General features: G+C 40.2%; 1 protein-coding gene across 1 annotated transcript in view; it reads right to left on the bottom strand.

Annotated features, from left to right (window-relative positions):
* ADAM10 (ADAM metallopeptidase domain 10) overlaps positions 1-22,177 on the bottom strand; it is a 163,701-nt gene extending 141,524 nt beyond the window's left edge. The window contains exon 1 of the mRNA XM_017896388.1: positions 21,695-22,177. Within this exon, the coding sequence (XP_017751877.1) occupies positions 21,695-21,749 (55 nt within the window). The 5' untranslated portion in view covers positions 21,750-22,177. The remainder of the gene's footprint in view (positions 1-21,694) is intronic.
* Positions 22,178-23,436: the final 1,259 nt, after the last annotated feature.

Below are 23,436 nucleotides of genomic sequence, written 5' to 3'. Positions count from 1 at the left end.
AGGAATTTACATTTCTAAGTAGTTCATGGGTCAAAGAAGAAATCAAAAGGAAATTAGAAAGTGTTCTGAATTGACTGCAAATAGTCCAGGGAGCTTTTTGGATTGATATAAATGTTCTATGATTATGGAGGTAGTTATACAAGTAAATACATTTCTCAAAATTTATAAATCTGTACACTTAAAAAACGAATTTTATTGTATGTAAACTGTATCTCAAAAAAGCTGACTAGATTTTTTTTTTAATAAAAATATTGAGGCCAGGTATGGTGGCTCACACCTATAAGCCCAGCATTTTGGGAGGCCGAGGAGGACAGCTTAAGGTGAGGCATTCGAGACCAGCCTAGGCAACATAACGAGATTTCATCTCTATTTTTTAAAAAAAGAAAAGAAAAAAGAAAACGTCGCTTCAAAGTGGTAGGTATATGGATTTCTGACCTTCCTACTTTTCCCTAAGATATAAAATTTATAAAAGTTACAAGTTACAAAATTTTCTAAGTTATAAAATTTTTTAAAATCCAGGATCAAAAACAAAGACAAATCAAAAAGACAATTCAAAATATTTCAACTTATCTTCTCAGTAAAATAAATGAAGTTAACATTCTACTTACTTCCAATACTAAGCAGCCTGTAATGATTCCGTATTAATATTCCTACATAACTGTAGTTTGCTAATAGGACATAAGTAGTAAGAGATGGGGAAATAAAAGATTAAATGACAACCAGTGACTATAGGTCTTAAAAGAACATTGGGGGAAACCAACATCAAGGCAAAATATCCATTAAGAAAACAGCAACTAAACCATTTTCAAGAACTTCTTAGAAGACCAGGAGGTTCAACTCAAAACTGAAGCTAAAATAAAAGAAAATATGAGCCACGTGCAGTGGTTCACACATGTAATCCCAGCACTTTGGGAGGCTGAGGCAGAAGAATTACTTGAGCCCAGGAGTTTGAAACCAGCCTGAGCAACATAGCAAGACACTGTCTCTATTTTTTAAAAAAAGAAAAGAAAATATGGAGGCCTACTACTCACCACGTGTTCAACTAACACGCTCTTTCAACTATTACCACTGAGACTGGAAATTGTGTTTATGGATATTTACGTCTTTATCCAATTAAATCTTTTTCCGTGTCTAGCATTTTGCAATTTTCTGAACACAGAACCTTGTTAATTCAAACTGTGTTTCAGCTACTAACAGCATAGGTATCTCCAGGAAAAGTGCTAGCAATGCTGAATCTTAGGCTTCCTGCAGATCTACGACCGCACAAGTGACTCAGGCTCTACCCCAGACCACCCCAGAATGATCTGTATGCACATTCAAGATTGAGAAGCACTGTAACCTTTCTTCACTCAGAAATTCCCTGACTTCTACCAGCAGCTATACAGGTTGAGTATCCAAAAATCTGAAATCCAAAATGTTCCAAAATCTAAAATTTTTTGAGCTCCGACATGATGCTCAAAAGAAATGCTCAGCCAGGCGCAGAGGCTCAAGTTTGTAATCCCAGCACTTTGGGAGGCCAAGGAAGGTGGATCACTTGAGGTCAGGAGTTCGAGACAGCCTGGCCAACATCGCGAAACGCCTTCTCTAGTAAAAATACAAAATTAGCCAGGAGTCGTGGCACACCCCTGTAATCCCAGCTACATAGAAGGCTGAGGCAGGAGAATCCCTTGAACCTAGGAGGCGGAGGTTGCAGTGAGCCGAGACTGTGCCACTGCACTCTAGCCTAAGCAACAGAATGAGGCTCTGTCACCAAAAAAAAAAAAAACCTCACTGAAGCACTTTAGATTTTCACATTAGGAAATGGTAAGCATACTGCAAATATTCCCAAAATCTGAAAATTTAAAGATCCAAAACACTTTTGGTCCGAAGTATTTCAAATAAGGATACTCAACTTGTATCTCTTTTTTTCTACACACTTGCTTTAATGTAAGCATTTAACAATACATTAATAGGGATAGGTACACCATGGAGCTATCATTTAAGCAAAAAATACCTCTACTGACGTCTCAGGCAATGTACTGAGCAGAAAAAGTTTCCAAATAATGTAGAACAAGGGTTGGCAAACTGTTACCCAAAGGCCAGTTCCAGCTGGCCACTTGTTTTTACAACACTGCTATGCTCATTCATTTACATATTTTGTATCTCTGCTTTCACACAACAGCAGAGTTGAATAAGCCAAGTATTACAAAATGTTACAGAAGAGGTATCAAATCTTTGGTAAGTCACTTAAACACTTAGATTCATCCGCCTTTGGTTGTAATTCACCTTTTTTTCCTCTATAAGAGGAATACTAACCTGAAATCCACGAACCTGGTAGTTAATTAACCTGGTAGTTAATTTTAGGTGTCAACTTGACTAGATAAAGGAAGACCCAGAGAGCTGGTAAACCATTATTTCTGGATGTGTCTCTGAGGGTGCTTCCAGTGAAGACTGGCGTGTGGAGTGATGGGCTAACTGGGGAAGATCCACCTGCACTGTGGACAGGCACCATCCAATTGGCTAGAGGCCATGAAAAAACAAAAAGGTAGAGGAAAAGAAAATTCTCCCTCTCTTTCCCCTTGGACATCAGGGCTCCAGCCTCTATGGCCTTCAGCCTCAGACAGAGATAAAATATCAGCTTCCCTGGTTCCCAGACATCAAGACTAAAATGAGCCATACTACCAGCATCCTAGGGTCTCCAGTTTGCAGACTGCCTATCATGGGATTTCTCAGTCTCTATAACCGCATAAGCCAGTTCCCCTAATAAATCCTCTCTCGTGTATCTATCTGTACATATACATATCCAGTTGGTTCTGTCTCTCTGGAAAATCCTCACTGATATAATCAGTCCTCTGTATTCATGGGTTCCGCATTAGTGGATTCAACCAACTGTGGATTAAAAATATTGAAGGGGAAAAAAATTCCACAAAGTTCCAAAAGGCAAAACCTGAATTTGCTGTGCACCAAGCACTATGTTGAATTCACACAAATGAAGTGCTGGCATTATATCAGGTATTACAACAAATCTGAAGACGGTTCAAAGTATATGGGAGGGGCCAGGTGCAGTGGCTCACACCTGTAATCCTAGCACTTTGGGGGGCCGAGGCGGGCAGATTGCTTAAACCCAGGAGTTAAAGACCACCCCGGGCAACACAGCAAAGCCCTGTCTCAACAACAACAACAAAAATGCAACAAATTAGCCAGGTGTGGTGGCACACACTTGTAGTCCCAGCTGCTCAAGAGGCTGAGGTGGGAGCATCACCTAAGCCCAGGAAGTAGAGGCTGAGGTTAGCTGTAATCACACCACTACACTCCAGCCTGGGTGAGAGAGTGAGACCCTGTCTCAAAAAAATAAAAATATTAAAATAAAAGTATGAGAGGGCATTTTGCAGTGACGCTCAGAAGACAACAAGCACTGTGAGGTAACTCCACCCAAGGTAGTTGGTATGGAGTGGAGAATGAATATGCACCTTCCAAGCAGGGTGTTTCTTTAAGAGTGTCACAGGTGAGAACTCCTAAGGCAGGTCAGAAAGCCCACCCCATGACATGTGTGGCCTGGTCTTAAAAGACGTTTTTCCATCTTGCTGGACAAGGGGAACATCCTCTGAGCAGCAACCACACACATGTGAGTCATGAGGTAGAGACTTCTGGTTCAGTGTAATCTAGACCAGATCCAGAGGCAGTAGACAGAAATCTTCTAGAAGCAAAAGAGCCTGGTGTTTGTGAAGATCTGCAGATCCTACATGTCAAAGAAGGTTTTCACTAGCAGGAAGGGTGGGAAATACTTCTTGAATAGCTTTGAAGTTTTCAAGCACCAGGCCCCTCCCAATGGGGAAAAAGTCACACCAAAGTACTGAGAGTAGCAAGGCCTTTCGCACTGGACAAAGGCACTGCAGGTGCAGTGAGTGTGTGAAAGCCTTCAACTGCAAAGATATACTTGTTCAGCAACAGAAAATCCACGATGGAGTAAAGCCTTAGGAGTGTGGTGAATGTGAGAAAACCTTTAGTCACAGCTCCTACTTTACAGTACAGAAAAGAATTCACAGCAAAGAAATACCTTATAAATGCAGTGACTGTGGGAAATTCTTTGACTCCACCTCCAAACCTCATACTCTAAAGAGGTCATACAAAGAATGAGCTTAAGGCTAGGCACGGTGACTCACGCCTGTAATTCCAGCACTTTGGGAGGCTGAGGTGGGCAGATCACCTGAGGTCAGGGGTTCGAGACCAGCCTGGCCAACACGGTGAAACTCTGTCTCTACTAAAAATACAAAAATTAGCCAGGTGTGGTGGCACACACCTGTAGTCCCAGCTACTAGAGAGGCTGAGGCAGGAGAATCGCGTGAACCTGGGAAGGCAGAGGTTGCAATGAGCCGAGACCGTGCTGTCACACGCCAACCTGGGCAACAGAGCAAGACTCCATCTCTAAGAAAAAAAAAAAAAAAAAAAAAGAGTGAGCTTAATGTGATAAATCCTTTATCAGAAAATCCTATCTTGTTCAGCAGCAGAGAATTCACAGTGGAGAAAGGTCTTATGAGTGCAGATCATGTGGCAAGTCTTTTTATCTATAAAGACACATTTGCTTAGCACCAGAAAGTTCACACTGGAAAAGAGACTTCTAAGTGTTGTAAATGTGGAAAATTCTTCAGCCACAATTCCTATCTTACAGCATATAAGAGAATTCATGATGGAACAAGGCCTTATGTATGCAGGAAATATGGAGAAGCAGAAACTTCCACCTTGCTTGGCACATGAAAGTTCACACAGAGAAAGGTCTTATAAATGTAGAAGAGTAGCAGATGTAAAAAAGCATACAGTCAAAGCCTAACCTCATTAGGCATTGGAGTTCACACTGGAGAGAGGCCTTAAGAGTGCATGGAAGTAGCCAGGCGTGGTGGCGGGTGCCTGTAGTCCCAGGTACTCAGGGGCTGAGGCAGGAGAATGGCGTGAACCCGGGAGGTAGAGCTTACAGTGAGTGGAGATTGTGCCACTGCACTCCAGTCTGGGGCGACAGAGTGAGACTCCATCTCAAAAAAATAAAACAAAGAGTGCATGGAAGGTGCTGCCTCATCGTTCAACACAACGTGATCATAAAAGAGAAGAGCTGACAGTGACCTTTGAGTGCGAGCTGTCAGCCAGAAGTTGAACCACTCTGTCCATCCACAATGTAGAGATTACCTACAACTAGGTGAGTGAACAGAACGTGGTGGTTCTTCACCCTCTCCCTCAGAGTGGTTTCAGTGTGGAAATGACCCAGCTCTTGCCCAAAAGACCTAGGCTAGGGTCTGCTGTGTATTTCCAGAGGTCCCCCTTTTTCGTGGACAATGTTGGCTCTCCACATGGTAGCTGAGATGGATTTGTCTAGCCAGCTTCCGAATCAGCCAATCCTGGAACTGCCTGCCTCATTCTATCCTGATTTGTGCAGATAAGGCCTTATTGTTTAACCCTTCAAAATAAAAATAAAGTACAGGGAAGGATGTGCATAGGTTATATGCAAATACTATACCTTTTTATATAAGGGACTTGAGCATTCATGGAACCAATCCCCATGGATACCAAGGGAGAAACTGCACAACCTCTATAGGGGATTCATGAGCCCCTAAATTTTGCAGGCAAAATTCCAAAAATATTCTTTATTTTCTTTCTTGGCCTTTTATTGGTTCTGCTTTGCATATTACATCTTTTATTCATCTATTTATAATTTTATCTTTTTTTTAACTTACTACACTAACTAGGACTGAGTATAGTACACAAACCATGCTGAGTAACGACGAGTGTGGGCATATTTACTTTGTCCCTGACTTTAACAGAATATCTTTAGTTTTTCATTATATTATATATATATGTAATATTACACTAAGGCTGCTGCTTCTCATTCTTATTTTAGAAATTCAGTATATTCAAATTCACATTAACATCTCACTAAAAAACATTTTAAATGACTTTTAAGTTTCACATTTCATATATTTAAAGGGGAAAATTAAAATTCTAAACTTTACATGCCTATTTTAATTTTAAAAGTATCCTAATTTTTTAAATGCACCCTGAAATCTTACCATGTACAGAAAAATATCCTGATTACATCAATTTCTTGTTTACCTAAATTAAACAACAATGCTTATGAACTGAATGTCACGATAATTAAAATGTATCAAGCACTTGCTATTTGCCAAGCTCTGTACTGCTCCACATTTTTTTCACTTAAACCACCCAATCAAGTGAGAACTATTAGCCCATTTTAAAGAAAACTGAGGTTTGAGTGACATATAACAAATCCAATGTCACAGGGCAAATAGGAGGCCGTGCCAAGAACTCAATTTTTATTTCAATGATTTCATGATAATCTACGATGAGTCAAATTACCTTCATCATAAACAAGGTAAGTCACATTTCTGATATGACTGAAAAAATTGAAAAGACAGCCTGGGCAAGATGGCGAAATCCCATCTCGACAACAAATACAAAAATCAGCCGGGCATGGTGGCATGTACTTGTAGTCCCAGCTACTTGGGGGGCTGAGGTGGGAGGATCGCTTGAACCTGGGAAGTCGAGGCCGCAGTGACCCAAGATTGTGCCACTGCACTCCAGCCTGGGTGATAAAGGGAGATGCTGTCTGAAAAAAAAAAAAAAAAAAAACTGGAAAGAAAAAAAAATTATCAAAATACAGCACATGGCAAAAGTCTTCAAAACTAAACTGACATCTACCTCTAAGATGGGGAAAACAGGTAATGTAATACTAAAGAAAATACTTTTTATAGACAGAAAAAAAAAATATATATATATATATATGTATACCCTTGATTTCCACAGCTAGTGATTGCAATGGGCATGGTTTACTCCACAGGAGCCCTGACTCATTTTCAACCCCTGTACTGCTTACCTCAGTCAGACACCACAAAATTGCCTGTTCCCACATGCAGAGACTGGACCTATCAACTGAGATTTATTTCTAAACTTTGGCAATCAGTCAAGAGCTCAAAAAGTATAGATAGAGCATGTGGTATCATCAAATCTCACTGAAACATGTTAACTATTCACCCATCTCTATCTGAACAGAGCTTGGCCTCTGACCCACTCACCTTTGTATCTGGGAATCTCTCCTTGTTATAGATCTTCCTGATTCCCTAGTTCCAAGCTGCCTAATCATTGTACTCCGATTCCTTATCACCTACTCTATCCTGATCCTTACTACTTGCTAGACTCTCCCAGTCCAGGTTCTTTCATCACTATTAGATATATTACCCACGCAGGACAAAATGAACAACAAGGAAGTACTCAAAGAATGCCAATCTTAATTCCTAATTTTATCTCCCTGAGAAAGAATAGAATACAATTGTCCCCTGGTATCCCTAGGGGGTTGGTTCAAGGACCTCCCACAGATATCAAAATCCATGGATGCTCAAATCTCTGACAAAATGATGTGGTATGTGCATACAACCTATGCACATATCCATGTATATTTTAAACAATCTCGAGATTACTTATAATACATAATACAATGTAAATCCTATATAAATAGTTGTTGTACTGTGTTGTTTAGGGAATAACAAGAAAAAAAGTCTGCACATGTTCAGTACAGACCCAGTTTTATTTTTTGAATTTTTTCATTCGTGGTTGGTTGAATCCACAAATACGAAACTCACAGATATGGAGGTTCAACTGTACTTTAAAAAGGCATTTTCACACAAACACTTTAACAGTGGAGAAATAGATGTTACCTGACAAAGATGAAAATAAAATACATTTAACCTAGAGGACAATAAAATTTTACTAATCTGACATCAACAGAAAATGACAGCTTCCACTAAGGACAGTTTCTAGGTAATTATATCTTACTAAATATCTTTCTATTTGATGGATGATTAATTTTCCTCCTACTTTAACATGTTCTTCTTAAGCCAGGTTTATCGTTATTAACATCTTCACCAGAAGAGGCCATAATGATGCAGTAACCTCAAGGTTATGTTACTGAGATATTATTCCTACATAAAATAGCTCCACCCTACAGGATGGTTACCCTGCAAAGTCACTATCTTCTCCCTTCTCTTTTTATTTTACCTACACAGAAAAGCGCACCAACAGCATTTTACTTTCTTGTTCTCTGTTTTAGTTGCCAGAAAGCTAGCATATATTACAGTAACATGATACCTAATACTTAAAAGCCCCATGGGAAATTTGAAAAGCATATACTACAAAGCATATACTACAGTCACATGGTACCTAATACTTATAAGCCCCATGGGAAAGTTGAACATCTCCACACTTAAGAAAAAAATCTCCTTAGTTATGTAGCACAATGTCCTTTTATGAAATGCAAGCACACTGAAGTATTTAGAGTACAACTTATTTTCAAATGAAACAGAGGGGAAAAAAGAATATATTATTAAAAAGAGAGTAAATGTGGTAAAAGGTAACCATTCATAAATTTAGGTGAAAGGCATACAAATATTAATTACTAGTATATCCTCAACCTTTTAGAAAGTATAAAAATTTTCAAGAATAAAAAAAAAAAGGAAACACAGTATGTCAAACAAAGCCTGTATGTAAAATTGCCAGAAGAATAACTAGATTGCATCTACGAGATAGAGAAAACAGATTCTTTATCAAACTTTATGCAATCCTAGCACTTTGGGAAGCTGAAAGTGATTGTTTAGGAGGATCACTTTAGCTTGGGAGTTTAAGACCAGTCTGGGCAACACAGTAAGACCCCATCTCTAGTTTTTTGGGTTTTTTTAAAGGGGGAAAACTAAGTAATACCCAAAAAATCACATGCAAGAGTGGTAGAAAAATGACCAGCAGGTTTTAAGAAATAGAAAAAACATAACTTGGCTTCCTTGTCACAGGAGAGCTTAGGAGAGCTTTTACAATTTGAGAACAGTATTTTATCTTCCTTAACTTTTCTCAAGGTCGCCAGGATACTGGTATTTACTAATCTGCCTTTTAAAAAATTATTTTTCTTAATCACAGAAGTGCATTATGAATCTTTATAGCCAGAAAGTTGGTATCTGTTCTCTAAAAATGATTACATATATATTTATCTATGACAAAACTGAAATGGTTTTACGCATGTTCTTTCTGTAAAGTGCTTTTCTCCCCTCAACTGTAAACATTTTTTCACATCCAAAAAATAAAATACCTTCTATAAAGAACCTGACTGACTAAAAGGCAAATGGTTCAAATACTGTAAGTACAAAGAACCTAAATTATGCTTTGAGTGTAAAATTAGCCTACATGTAAAGGCAAGATCTAAGAATGATAAATCATCCCAGTATACTAAACTTTTTAAAGCATGGGGTATGTTTCTTAGAGACAGTACAGCGTATAAGAGGAAGGATTCTAGAGCCAGACTGACTATATTCAAATACTGGCTTCCCTCAATTGATAACTACTATTTGACTTTCCTGACTCTGGGTAAGTAACCCTCCTTGATCCTTCTCTCTCATTTATAAAATGAAAATAACAACACCTATCTCATAGAGATGCTGTGAAGACTGAGCTAATACATGATACACAAAACGACCTAACAACAGTGCCTGGCATTAAGTACCCCAACAAATGCCAGCCATTATGATTTTTTTCCATATTCCATGGGTAGGTAGCATCTTACTTCCCAAGTACCCTTCTAAGCAAAAACTAACTTCCCAATCCTTGAACCCAAAACTTACAATCTTCTGTTCCAATCTAAATTAAAGAATTGGGTGAAAAAACACAGAATGAAAATTTCATTAACATCAGGAGAAAAAACAAAGAATAACTCTCTGATGGTGGGTCAACATCATCACCTTGGTGTGAGACAGAAATATCATATAACAAGCAACTGTTTTCCTATATATACACAAAAAGTTGACTGTACAATCTTAAGAATGGGAGAAGAAAATCTGCAATAATGTTTTGATATTACAGATCTTCCTATTTACAGAAAAACTCAATTACAATAAATGAGAGGATGTAAGAGTAAGCTAAGCATGGCATATTTGCATTCCTCAAAAAAATTACTTGTAATCAACTTGTTTTCAACAGACTTTTCACTTGTATAATTTCAAAATTAGGTACCAACCAGCATTTTTCCCCAACATAAAAATATATTTCCTTCCTACTGAGTCATCAACTACATGTCATAGGCATCATACTGTGTTGACCAGTGCTTCCTTTATTTGATATACATATTCACTCAGATCTTCAGGCACTAAATACCACTAACAAAACCGTTCTCCTGTATGACAAAGGTAGGCTTCCAGGAACCATCATGCCCTATATTTCACTAATATATTTAAGTGCTTTTAATGCACTCTTTGAAAAGTTACTTCTACAATGTGACTTCAAACTTAAGCCAGAATCTATTTTTTCACTAGAAACTAGCCAAATCATCTTCTAGAAGCAAACAGCTACACCTAACAGTTACAAGTTAAAGTACAAGATAAGAGGGAGTGTCTCCAATTAAAAGCATATTTCTACACACCCACTTTTTGAAATCAGCTAGTCTCTAAGAAGTAAAAATAACACAAGCTGGCTCAGAAGTCAAAGTAGCTCTTTTATAAACTATATACAAAGGGCAGAAAACACGAATGATTAAAATCTATTGAATGTATTAAATTTCTACCACTAACTTATGAAATACAATTTAAAAATCAAAAGATTGAAATGTGTGCATAAGATTTCTATGCTAATTTAAAACTCTTTTATACAATTTTTTTATTCCTTTTTCTGAACCTGTGGGTTATATTGAATTTTTTATACAATTTCTAATAAGACACAAGTACAGACAGTAAGAGTATGACTTTCAACCTACCTACATCACTTTCATACTCACATAGCCAGCACCCCACTTTTGATATACATCTGTCCCACTCGCTCCATTTCACATTAAACCCATTGTCATTAACTCACCCTTCTCCCATAAGATATCCCAAAACATCCACCTCTGCCTCCTAGTTGAGAACCACTATGCTAAATCATCCTCTACACTAAAGAAAAAGAGCTCCTCCTTACTAAATGGCCTGCTGTTCCTAAGGAGCATGGAGTTACTAAGAGATTTCTGCTACTGGATGGATACAAGTGAATTTATGGGCTACCAGGAAAATGGATAAATTCTTAAATTTTATAAATTCTCAGCAAAATTAAATTCTGATTTCTGAACCAATTTATAAGCATCAGTGCCAATCCATCTCCAAATCTGTCAACAAAACTGCCCCCTCCGTTATGCTAGATTAGAATACCTAACCTTTATAATACACATTTGAGAGTTCTGATAATATACTGTACTAATTGGAGGAGGTCACTTTCTGATTTTACTACGGCAATATTCCAATTTTAACAAAAATCATTATGACATTCAGTTTCATGTAATGAGACTATTTCCGTAATATAGCTGACAGCCAGTACTATGAAGGCTGCTTCACTAATGCCAGTATCTGCTGAATGAAAACGGGTACATAACATGTATCCAGAAGTCCACTCCACTTACCAAGCAGTTACTTCCCTCTTAACATTCCCCTTCTAGTAAAGACACAGATCAGTAACTTAACTATAAAGCTTGAAATAAAGAACAGCAATATCAAAGCTTGGCACAGTGGCTCACTCATGTAATCCCAAAACTCTGGGAGGCTAAAGCAGGAGGATCACTTGAGGTCTAGAGCTCAAGGCCAGCCTGGCCAACATGGTGAAATCCCATCTCTAGTTAAAATACAAAAATGAGAAGGGCCTGGTGGCACGCACCTGTAGTCCCAACTACTCAGAGGCTGAGGCACAAAAATCACTTAAACCCAGAAGGCGGAGGCTGCAGTGAGCCAAGATTGCACCACTGCATTCCAGCCTGGACATCGGAGCGAGACTCTGTCTCTAGGGAGGGAAGGGAAAAAAAAAAAGAACAGCAATATCCATAAAATAGAAAAAATACGGTATAAACAGGAATGACATGATTTCATTTTTTACTACTTATAAATATCTCAGTGTCTGCTTTGCATATATATGCGTTTTAACTACACATTTAGGTTTTTCTTCCATTTATTTAATTTTACTTATTTCATTTTTTTATTATTATTATTATTTTTGGCATAGAGATAGAGTCTTGCTATATTAACCAGGCTGGTCTCAGACCCCTGACCTCAACTGATCCTCCCAGCTTAGTTTCCCAAAGTGCTGGGATCACAGACATGAGCCACCACACCTAGCCATTAACTATACATTAGTTTTTTAAATGTATACAGAACTACACAAATACTATAATATAAACCCGTAATAAGCATTTTAAAAGATTACATGATTAATATTAAAAAGCGATAAAATTGTGTTGAAGGAGGAATTATGGATTTTCTTTAATTCTATTTTCTAATGTTTGGTAATGATGTTCTAATATCCCAACTACTAAAAATAGATTTTATCCATCTGTATTTTGTAACTAATAGATCCCAAATGAAAGTAAGTCTGGAAATGACGTAATTTTAATAATATTTATATAGTACTTTAAAGTCTTTAGCACTTTTACAAATTATCCCACTTAATTCCTAGGAAAAGGGAGAGTAAATTAATATCCCATCAATTCATAAAGAATTCTATATGTTCTTTTGAAAGCTAAATTCGAAGTTCAAATGTATGTATACGTGTGTCCTGCTATCATCAATACAAGCAAAAACAGATGGAAAGCAAATTCTGCTCCACAAATCACTTACGCAAATTTGCCTAAAATGCAAAGATCATTTGAAAGCTAAATTCAGGCCGGGCGCGGTGGCTCAAGCCTGTAATCCCAGCACTTTGGGAGGCCGAGACGGGTGGATCACGAGGTCAGGAGATCGAGACCATCCTGGCTAACACGGTGAAACCCCGTCTCTACTAAAATACAAAAAAACTAGCCGGGCGAAGTGGCGGGGCCTGTAGTCCCAGCTACTCGGGAGGCTGAGGCAGGAGAAGGGCGTAAACCCGGGAGGCGGAGCTTGCAGTGAGCTGAGATCCGGCCACTGCACTCCAGCCCCGGCGACAGAGTGAGACTCTGCCTCAAAAAAAAAAAAAAAAACAAAAAAAAAAAGAAAGCTAAATTCAAAGTTCAAATGTACGTATATCTGTGTCCTGTCACCATCAATACAAGCAAAAACAGATGGAAAGTAAATTCTGCTCCATAAATCATATATGTACATTTGCCTAAAATGCAAAGATCACATTATTTTCCCCTATTTGTCTCAGAAACACAAGTTCACAGTTCACATGAAATCAAGAGTCAATCATATTTTTGAACTGAATAGCCTAATTCCAACTTAAATAAGAAAAAAAGTGTTAGTATATCTTTAAACTAATCTCTACCTCCACTCCAAATTCACTAAACTTCTATAACCCAACTACCTAAAGCACTGCTTCCCAAATAACTAGCCAGAGATTATCTGTGAAAAATTTTATCCAGTTTCCAAGTATTAGAATGCAAATAAGATAAAATCCCAGACTCTGACACCCATCCCAACCTATAAGCTTCTATCCAGACTCAAAATCTTAAGACATTTTCAACTTCAAAGACTGAGGTCTTCAAAGTTTTATAAAATCACACTCCCTCCAATGAAACAGCCTAATAATTACATTCAACAGAGTGAGCCCTCTATAAGTTTTGTTACTTTCACATTAAACATTTGCCCAGTTTTATCAGTTTTTCTTCCATGTCATTTCTTGTTCTATTCTTATTTATTTCTACAATCATTCTAATCCAAGACTCAATCACCCAATTTGTCAATCATAACCTAACTCTTCAACAGGGACTCCAACCAACATTCCATAATATTCTATCTCACGGTTATCGTGGCCTAGAATAATCAGAGTCCTGATTATCATGGTCCAGTTAGCAATTCTCCTTATTTCCTGACACAGACTATTGATTCCATGCAAGTAAACCTACAAGCATCTTTTTTTTTTTTTTTTTTTTTTTGAGGCGGAGTCTCGCTGTCGCCCGGACTGGAGTGCAGTGGCCAGATCTCAGCTCACTGCAAGCTCCGCCTCCCAGGTTTACGCCATTCTCCTGCCTCAGCCTCCCCAGTAGCTGGGACTACAGGTGCCCGCCACCTCGCCCGGCTAGTTTTGTATTTTAGTAGAGACGGGGTTTCACCGTGTTACCCAGGATGGTCTCGATCTCCTGACCTCGTGATCCACCCGTCTCGGCCTCCCAAAGTGCTGGGATTACAGGCTTGAGCCACCGCACCCGGCCACCTACAAGCATCTTATATGCCATTCTCTTCTACCTCAAAAAGCCTTCCCCAATTGCTCATGTCCCTCAAGCTTAACAAATCCTCATTTCAGGTGCAACTACAATACATAATTGCAAGTATATATTTATATGTTGGCATTTCATTTACTCCAACAAACTCAGTATTTTTTACTTTTCTTCTCACTCGTAACAGTCATAGACACATAATAAATCCTGGTGACTAAACAACAAAGTTCTCACTGTATACGTCTCACATTGTTTACTTGGAGTAGTACAAATAGACTGTACATATGTTACCCAACTTACTATGATTCATATTTTTCAACCTTATGATGGGTTTATTGTGACATAATCCCATCATTAAGTGGAGGAGAGCTCCTTAAAACTTACAATGGGGTTACAGTTTCTACTGCACGTGTATCACTTTCTCACCATCATAAAGCCGAAAAATCATAAGTTGAACCATCATCTCTGTTGCCAACATTAAATACACTTTCGACTTACGGTATTTTCAACTTATGATGAGTCAAGAAGCATCTGTAGTAGCTTCAAAATGAATTTACTTAGCATCAAAGGAAGACTACATTCCCTGAGAAATATTCTCAGCACTGCTATTTCCTGTAAACTAGCTAGGTCAGGCTATCCTGATACTAAAGCAAAATCTTCATATTGCTGGACAGCAACATTACTGCCCTTACAGGAATCCAAGTGGTACGGTTATCATAGGTTTTCCACTTATCCTTAACATTGCTTCCTTTTCCTAATATAAAATCAACAGCTAGACTAGTTAGAATTATCACTGCTAGATTTTTGTTCAGAACAAGCAGACTTTTTAGGGTTGTCTGGAAGATCATTAACGATCATTAATAAAATCAATTACTCCTTTGGAAAAGAACACCACAGCCTGGACAACACAGTGAGACCTCATCTCTACAAAAAAATCAAAAAATTAACCAGGCATGGTGGCGCGTGCCTGTAGTCCCAGCTATGGAGAGGCTGAGGTTGGAGAATCGCTTGAGCTGGAGAGGTCAGGGCTGCAGTGAGCTGACATCCCACCACTGTACTCCAGCCTGGGCAACAGAAAGAGACCTTGTCTCAAAAACAAACAAAACAACAACAAAAACCTGGGGCTCTTTACCCCAGCACGTCACACAGAGCTGCCCATGTAAAAATCAAACGAAATGCAAATCATTCCTACAATTAGGAAGGCCTGACCCTGTGATTTTGGGCTTGGGGGGGTTCAGATGTGAAATTACTATGTGTTTTTCTGTCCACAGCCTTTCCTACCTACAATTTATCTCACATAGGCCTCTCACTGAAACTTGGTGTTGGCAGCAGTGGCCAATGACTGCCCTTGCCTTCAACCTTCTCCACACAAACTACATTTTTGGTACTCCACATGGACCATATTTTAAGCTAGACCCTTCCAAAACTATGCCCCAACTTCAGCAAATTTTTTTTTCTAACCATTATAATGTAATACAATCAAAGACAGACAAGAAATTTAACTTTATACAAATGTAAAAATCACCAAAATGGTAACACAGTAACTGTAACACAGCTACTTACTAGAAACAAGCACAATACCATGAGCCTCTGTCATCTACCTTTCACTGACTTTGCTTTAAATAAAATCCTTTTTTTTTTTTTGAGATGGAGTTTCACTCTTGTTGCCCAGGCTGGAGTGCAGTGGCGCAATCTCGGCTCACTGCAACCTCCGCCTCCCAGGTTCAAGCGATTCTCCTGCCTCAGCTTCCTGAGTAGCCGGGATTACAGGCGCCCGCCACCACACCCAGCTAATTTTTTGTATTTTTAGTAGAGAGGCGGTTTCGCCATGTTGGGCAGGCTTGTCTCGAACTCCTGACCTCTCAGGTGATCTGCCTGCCTCGGCCTCCCAAAGTGCTGGGATTACAGGCATGAGCCACCACATCCAGTCAACACTCTTAATTCACAATTTCTATTCTTGTAGAGAATATTATAGTTGCACATTTTAGAGTATGTTTAATACCAATAATCTAGTATATTAGCATAAAACCAGAGTACTCATGATTTAGCTCTAGGACATAATCTATCTGCAACCAAATGAGTATACATTTTATTTGCTGTACCTTCCTGGTTATTCACCAGTTTTTTCTCTCCATTCTTTCCTGCCTAACTGTGACTAGCAAAACACACTAGTACCACATCATTCCAACTGTTTAGAAAGTTAGGAGCCAGGCAACCTCAATGCTAAACTCTACAAAGCCAAGCTATACATATTGAAAGGTGAGGGGTAGGGGTGGGGGGCAGAGAGAAAGAAAAAACTACCTAAAGCCCATGTACTTTATTCCATAGAAGATTTAGAACTTACTTATTTTATTTCACGTGCAAGCGTATTTGTTAAGCATAATCATTTAGTTTTCCTACACAAAACATACTAGAAACAACTAATTAGAAGGTGACATCTTCAAGGTTTACAAGAAAGCAAAGAAACCTAACCAAAAAGTTGGAAATACTGCTACAACTAGATCCAAGAATAAAATGCACAATCATCTAGAATAAATTTAGAAAATAATAAACTACCAGGCCATTTCAGTCATTTCTGGAAAAGTAAAACAGAAACTACAATAGAACCCAGAATAACAACTTTTCTCCCAATTAAACTTTAATCATTTAAGATTAAATTCAGTCCATTTTAAGGAGATAAATGTGTCTACAGTAAATTTTCTATATTTTAGAAAAACTTCCATCAGATACACCCAAAACTGGCCAGGTGCAGTGGCTTACACCTGTAACCCCACCACTTTGGGAGGCCAGGGTTGGAGAACTGCTTAAAGCTAAGAGTTCAAGAGCAGCTTGGGCAACCTAGTGAGACCTCATCTCTAACCAAGACCAACAACAACAACAACAACAACAACAACAACAAAAAGAAACACACAAAAAATGTACAAGTGTATTCCTGGCCAGGCGCAGTGGCTCACGTCTGTAATCCCAGCACTTTGGGAGGCCAAGGCGGGCAGATCACCTGAAGTCAGGAGTTTGAGACCAGCCTGGCCAATATGGTGAAACCCGGTCTCTAGTAAAAATACAAAAACTAGCCAGGCGTGGTGGCACATGCCTGTAGTCCTAGCTACTCTGGAGGCTGAGGCGGAAGAATCACTTGAACCCAGGAGGCGGAGGGTGCAGTGAGCCAAGATAGCACCACTGCACTCCAGCCTGGACGACAGAGCGATATTCTGTCTCAAAAAAAAAAAAAGTGTATTCCCAGAGTTTGTTATACGGACATCATCTCATATCTGAACCTGTGATCTCCCAAAAATGTTAGGAAAATGTAGCTAATTGCTGAAGTTTTTGCTCCTCCATTTCATTGTCTTAATTTCAAAAGCAGAGTTTATGTTTGTATCCTATTCTTAAACTGGTTTTTATTAATACGACCCTCAACTAATTTTTTCTGTGGTTCTCATCCCAGTATAAAAAGAAACGGTTTCTTATTTACTCATTTAGGTAAAGACATGTGGAGAGACTGTAACAACCATTCTATCTTAAACACCTTCAAATTGTTACTATTATAAAACAGGGTTTAAAAAAAAAAAAATCCAATAACTTAATGCTGAATAGAAAGTATTGTGCATGCCATGTTCTTTTTAAACCAATTTTTAAAACTACAGAAAAAACATTGCAAAAAAAACATTAAAAGTTAAGAGGTCACAGTCAAACATTTTTTAAAAGTTGGAGCTATCTATACAAGATAAAGCTGAGGCACAGATGTGAACAACATACCCACAGCACCCAGGCAGGTAACAAAAATGAGTGAAAAAGGCCAGATGTATCATCAGGAATGATGGAAACTGCAGTAACCGGTACGCACATGCCCAGTTTAAAGAGGGTGGCTACTGCCCTACTGCTCAGCTCTGGACAATAGGAATACAGCCCACTACTACCTGGATTTCCAAGTCTTCCCCTAAAATCCAGAAATCCATGAATTTCATTGAGAAATATCCCAATTTTTCCCAATTTCATTGAGAAATATCCCAATGTTAATCATTAGTTCAAACTTAAAGACAATGCAAATAAAACATATCTCTAAGGTAGTTTAGTCCAGAGGCCACCTTTGAGCTAATGTATGAAAGCCACTTTCAAAAACGCATGAGGTGGCAACGGATAAAAAAGCTTATTAGGGTTTAAGGTCAAACCAGCTTGAGTTTGAATGTCTAAATAAGTGGTGGATGATGCTAGAAGAATTGTATTTTCGAGTCTGTTTCTTCAACTGCATATCACCCCTCTCTCCTAACTGTTGAAAAGTGAAACTCCTAACACAGTATTCAGATACACAAAAGCCATCATAGAAATGTTCCATTCACCCTACCCCCCAAAATTCTTAAGGTCCTTAGAAAAATTTTAAAAAGATCAAATAATACACATCCTTGAAGGTCTTAAACAAGTTATTAAAAGCACATCAGAGAAGTGCCTGCCATGCCTGCTGGGAAAGGCTGTATACATACACACAGAAAATACTGTTAATGTAGGCAATGGTATCCTCCTACAACTACAACATAGGATGGGGCTGTGCTGGAAACGGGCACCAATAGGAAAGCTTACGTTTTATAATTCTAAACACTTTAATTCTTCCTTGCAGCTTCCCATCCTAGTAATATGTAAATTACTAGTAATATATAATACGTAAATTTTTCTTGTTAAGAAAAATGTCTTAACAAGAGAAGGAATTGCCCAGTCGGGGTGGCTCATGCCTGCAATCTCAGCACTTTGGGAGGTCAAGGTAGGTGGATCACTAGGCTCCAGGAGTTTGAGAACAGCCTGGGCAACATATTAAGACCCTGTCACTACTTTTTAAAATAAATAAATAAAATAAAACAAATTTTAAAAAAGATGATGGAGTTAACTGGACTCAAACTTAAGTTTTAAAAAAGATGACGAGTCAGAGATTCTTAAGGATAAAGACAAAATTAGTGTGTCTCTTTCATTAAACTCTTATTTGCTGGTAGATTCCGAGTCAGAGTAACAGAAAGTTTCACTGCTTCAGCTCTACTACCTCTAAAGCTCTGGTCGAGTTTCTAGAAAACTTATTTCTATTGAGCATATTGTACAAAGCTAAGCACTTACACCAGATTTTTAAATTTAAGAGACATATCGTACTCTGAAGTTCATTTTGTGTATGATTTCATCAAACCAAAACATTATGGGATTTACTGCTACAGTTGAAATACCTTTTGTGCTCTCAAACACACCAATTAAATCAAAAAAATAAAATAAAAAAACATGGTATGCTCCTACAACTACAACATAGGATGGGGCTGTGCTGGAAACGGACACCATTAGGAAAGTTTATGTTTTATGATTCTAACCACTTTAATTCTTCCTTCCAGCTTCCCATCCTAGTAATACGTAAAGCAAGAAAATTTTCACACACAACAGCGACTGACAAATTGGGGAGGTGGAAGCAACAAAAAGGGTTTATTAACTACCTGAAAATGATTTCTACTTTAAGTTAAATCTTGGCCACAACTTCCACACAAATTTCTCCTTTCTCTCATATGCTAAAACAAAGACACATTCAATTTGAATGTGCTGAAGTCTACAAATCATCATACAAAGATCTTACAAGTGACCACAAACAGTTCAGATTAGTAAATAAAAACACCTCATAGTTACAATAAAATTACAAGTATCTTCAAGTACCCAAAAGCTAGAATCTTGATACTAATTTTAAAATAAAACTAATAAAACTTGTCTTCTGTTTTTTGAAAAGTTCTGCTTAACAGAAATACCAAAATTAGGCTTTTAACCAATGCAATAAAGGACTCTGGAAATCTGAGTTTAGAAAATTTTTGTATACGGGTTTTAACCCACAAACATTATGTTATTCAATTGTTTTTTCTTCAAACATAAGACTACATCAGTTTCTTACTGTTTTCATTATTTTTAAAAGAACATTTGGTATACTACTACTCAGTAAAGTGCCTCATGTGTTTGTCTTACTTTTTATTACCTTACAGAGAAGTGTCTTAACTCCTGAATTTAATCACAAAAAGTGAAAACAGATAGGAAAATGATTTGTTGAAAGCCACGTTTGGAACAGAAATAACAAATGTCAGATGAAAAGGCTCTAACAGGGTCTCCCGCACATAATCCTTTTTAAAACTAAACATCTATTATCAGTTCTGAATCTAAAATGTGTATCTTGCTTGATGACTTGGACTGAAAAAAATAAAACAAAATGTATAACAAAAAAACCGAACACTACCAACTATAACAGAAGTCTGCCTACGCAGTACCACCCTCGGACTCGGTAGAATACAGGACAGAAACACACTTGGCCCTGCAGTCATAAGTCAAAGTGGCAAAGAAAAAAACAGAAACAGTACATGAAATAGATATTTTTTAAATTATCAAAGGCTACGGACACTCATCCAGAGCATTCCTCAAAATTTTTCAATTCGTTGCTTTTAGGCACACTTTGAGGTTTTCAAGTTTGCTTTGGGGCAAGTCAAAAAGCTTACCTAAAATAAAGCACTTTACATAAGAATAAAATGATGCAGCTGGTCCTAGGATACACCGGAAATAAAAATCGTTGTCTTCAAAACCCGAAACAAGAAATGACATGCTTTTAGCAAATTTAACTTTCATTTGTAGGGGGGAGGGGGCACTGTTTTGACAATCCACTAACTACACTGCACATCTACTCCACCTGAGAGTTCAACGAAACTTCAAGTTGGGTCACCCAGGGACCGAACTTCTACTCTAAGAGACCCAATCCAGCCTACAAATCAAAGAACATCCCCAAATGGTTTACCCTTCTCCCGACCAAACCCCTTCCCCTGGGCGACAGAATGTTTTCACTGAACACCAACACACCCTCCTGTGATCTCTCTCCAAACACAGGACACAGGAAGAACCGAGGCCACTAGTCTCAGACACGCGGGTGATGACTGCTGCCACTCCACGGGCGGCCCCTCTGCAGAACGGGGTCGGTCAGGATCCGCGCGCCCGGTAAAGAACAATACACGAGCCCAGCCGCAAACAACACAACTTCCCACGAGTCTGCGCGGCGGGTCTCGGCGGCGGAGAGGACTTCGGTATCCGCCACCGGGCAGGGGCTGGGGGAGGAATGGTGAGCAGGATGAGCGCTGAACGAGGACGGCGAGACCGCCAGCCCCGCTGCGGCTGCCTGCACCGGCACCCGCCGAGCAGACTGGAGGGATGCAGCCACCAGCCTGGGTTCCACCGCTCTCGCCAGGCGACGCGAATGCCCCGACTTCGCTTCTCTGGAGGGCGACCCCCGCCTCCCGGGCCGCCAGGGCGGTGGGGGGCGGGGAAGGCCTCGCCGGAGGCTTGGGAGCCTCCTCGGCCCGCCACCGAAGGGAAAGCGGTCGGGGAGCGGGGGACAATAGGGAGCGGCGAGCGCGGCCCGCCAGAGTGGCGCCGCTGGCCGGCTGGGCTGACTGACGCGCACGCCGCGAGGCGCGACTGGGCTTCTCTCGGCCCGGCCGCCGCTCCGCCGTGGTCGCGGCGCCCCCGGCGCTCGCAGTCGTGCCTCACCTCCCATCCCCGCCGCCCAGGAGAGAAGCAGAATTAACACTCTCAGCAACACCATCTTCCGCTGCCGCCGCCTCCTCACGGGTTAACAGCAGCACATCGATCCGGTGGGAGAAGCTGAAGGGGCTTGGTCCGGAGCCTCCACGGGAAGCCGGGACCTCCCCTGGCAGGAGAAACGGCGAAGCACCTCCCTCTCGCTCCACTTCAGGGGCCGGCAACGCTCCTAGCTCCTCCAAAACAGGGACCTCCCTCCCCCTCGTTCGTTTCCTTCCTCCCTTCCCCGCTTTCCTTCCCTTGCTCGTTCCCTCTTCTCTCCCCCACCTCCCTGTAAACTCGGACCTCCGCCTCCTTCCTCGCCACGTGACGAGCGGGCACCCAACGGGCACGCGGAGCCGCGCCCCTACCTCCCGCCCCTACCCGTCCCCCTGGCGCTTCAGTGGCGCGCGCATGCGCGCAGGGGACGGTTCCCGTGCTGCTAGGCCCGCCGCCGCTTCCTGTCCGCCGGCGGAGAGCTGGGATTGGGCTTCGGAGGCGGGGTTTGTCCTGGTCCCGCCCCGAGGCGGGAGCGCTCCTACGCGGAGATAGTGGTTCGCTACGTGTTAGAGCTGCTGAGGACCTTCCCTTGCTAAAATGGACCATGGAAGATGTAAGCGGGGCTGCTTTCCACTTCTTAACGTCACAAGTAACAGAGGTTTTTGTTTATTCTTTCTCTGCCTCTCCGGGTGCACCACAGCTACCAAGTAAACAAAAACTCCCAACAAGCAGTAATTATAGCGGCAGCTGCCCCAGTGATCGGAACATGCAAAGACCTTCAAGCAGCAGGAAGAAAAGACACCATGTCCGAGATGTAGTTTTCCGAGCTCTTTACAAATTTATGTCACAGACTAAGGCTTTAGCCTTTGCAAAAGCATGCAGCCTGAACCAGACGGTCTTGAATCTCCAGTCCAGAAAATGTCCTCTTTCCTCTCTCTCTGTCACATCTCTGAAGCGAATCCTCGCACATCTTCTCCCCAACTTCTTAAAGCTTGTATTTGTTTTCTCGTAACTCATTTTGATTCTTTAAACTTGCATGTCATGAACTAGAACTTTTTATGGCCATTTAATTAGATATTCTTCATCTATTTGGTATCATGCTTGAGTAGGCTGAATTAGGGAGTGTGTGTGTGTATGTGTGTAAATTGTTTTGTTTTGCTTTCTAAAGACAAGGCCTCTGCTGTCTCGCCCAGGCTTAAGTGCAGTGGTGTGATCATAGCTCACTGTAACCTCCAACTCAAGCGATCCTCCCGCCTTGGCCTCCCATAAGTGCTGGGATTACAGGCGTGAGCCACTGCGCTTGGCCTTAATATTGATACCATAATAAACTGGAATTCCTATACTGTTGCCTGTGTATTTTATGCCATTTGTTACCATTAACATAAATCAAGATTTTTTTTTTTTTTTTTTTGAGCTGGAGTTTCACTCTTGTTGCCCTGGCTGGAGTGTAATGGCGTGATCTTGACTCACCACAACCTCCACCTCCCAGGTTCAAGCGATTCTCCTGCCTCAGCCTCCCAAGTTGCTGGGATTACAGGCATGTGCCACCACGCCCAGTTAATTTTTTGTATTTTTAATAGAGACGGGGTCTCACCATGTTTGGTTAGGCTGGTCTCGAACTCCCGACCTCAGGTGATCCACCCGCCGGCCTCCCAAAGTGCTGGGATTACAGGCGGGAGCCACCAAGCCCGGCCATAAGAATATTCTTTAAT

The sequence above is a fragment of the Rhinopithecus bieti genome, unplaced genomic scaffold, assembly GCF_001698545.2.
Source record: "Rhinopithecus bieti isolate Rb0 unplaced genomic scaffold, ASM169854v2 scaffold_947, whole genome shotgun sequence".
Classification (NCBI taxonomy): Eukaryota; Metazoa; Chordata; class Mammalia; order Primates; family Cercopithecidae; genus Rhinopithecus; species Rhinopithecus bieti.
This window is presented reverse-complemented; position numbering and strand designations above follow the sequence as displayed.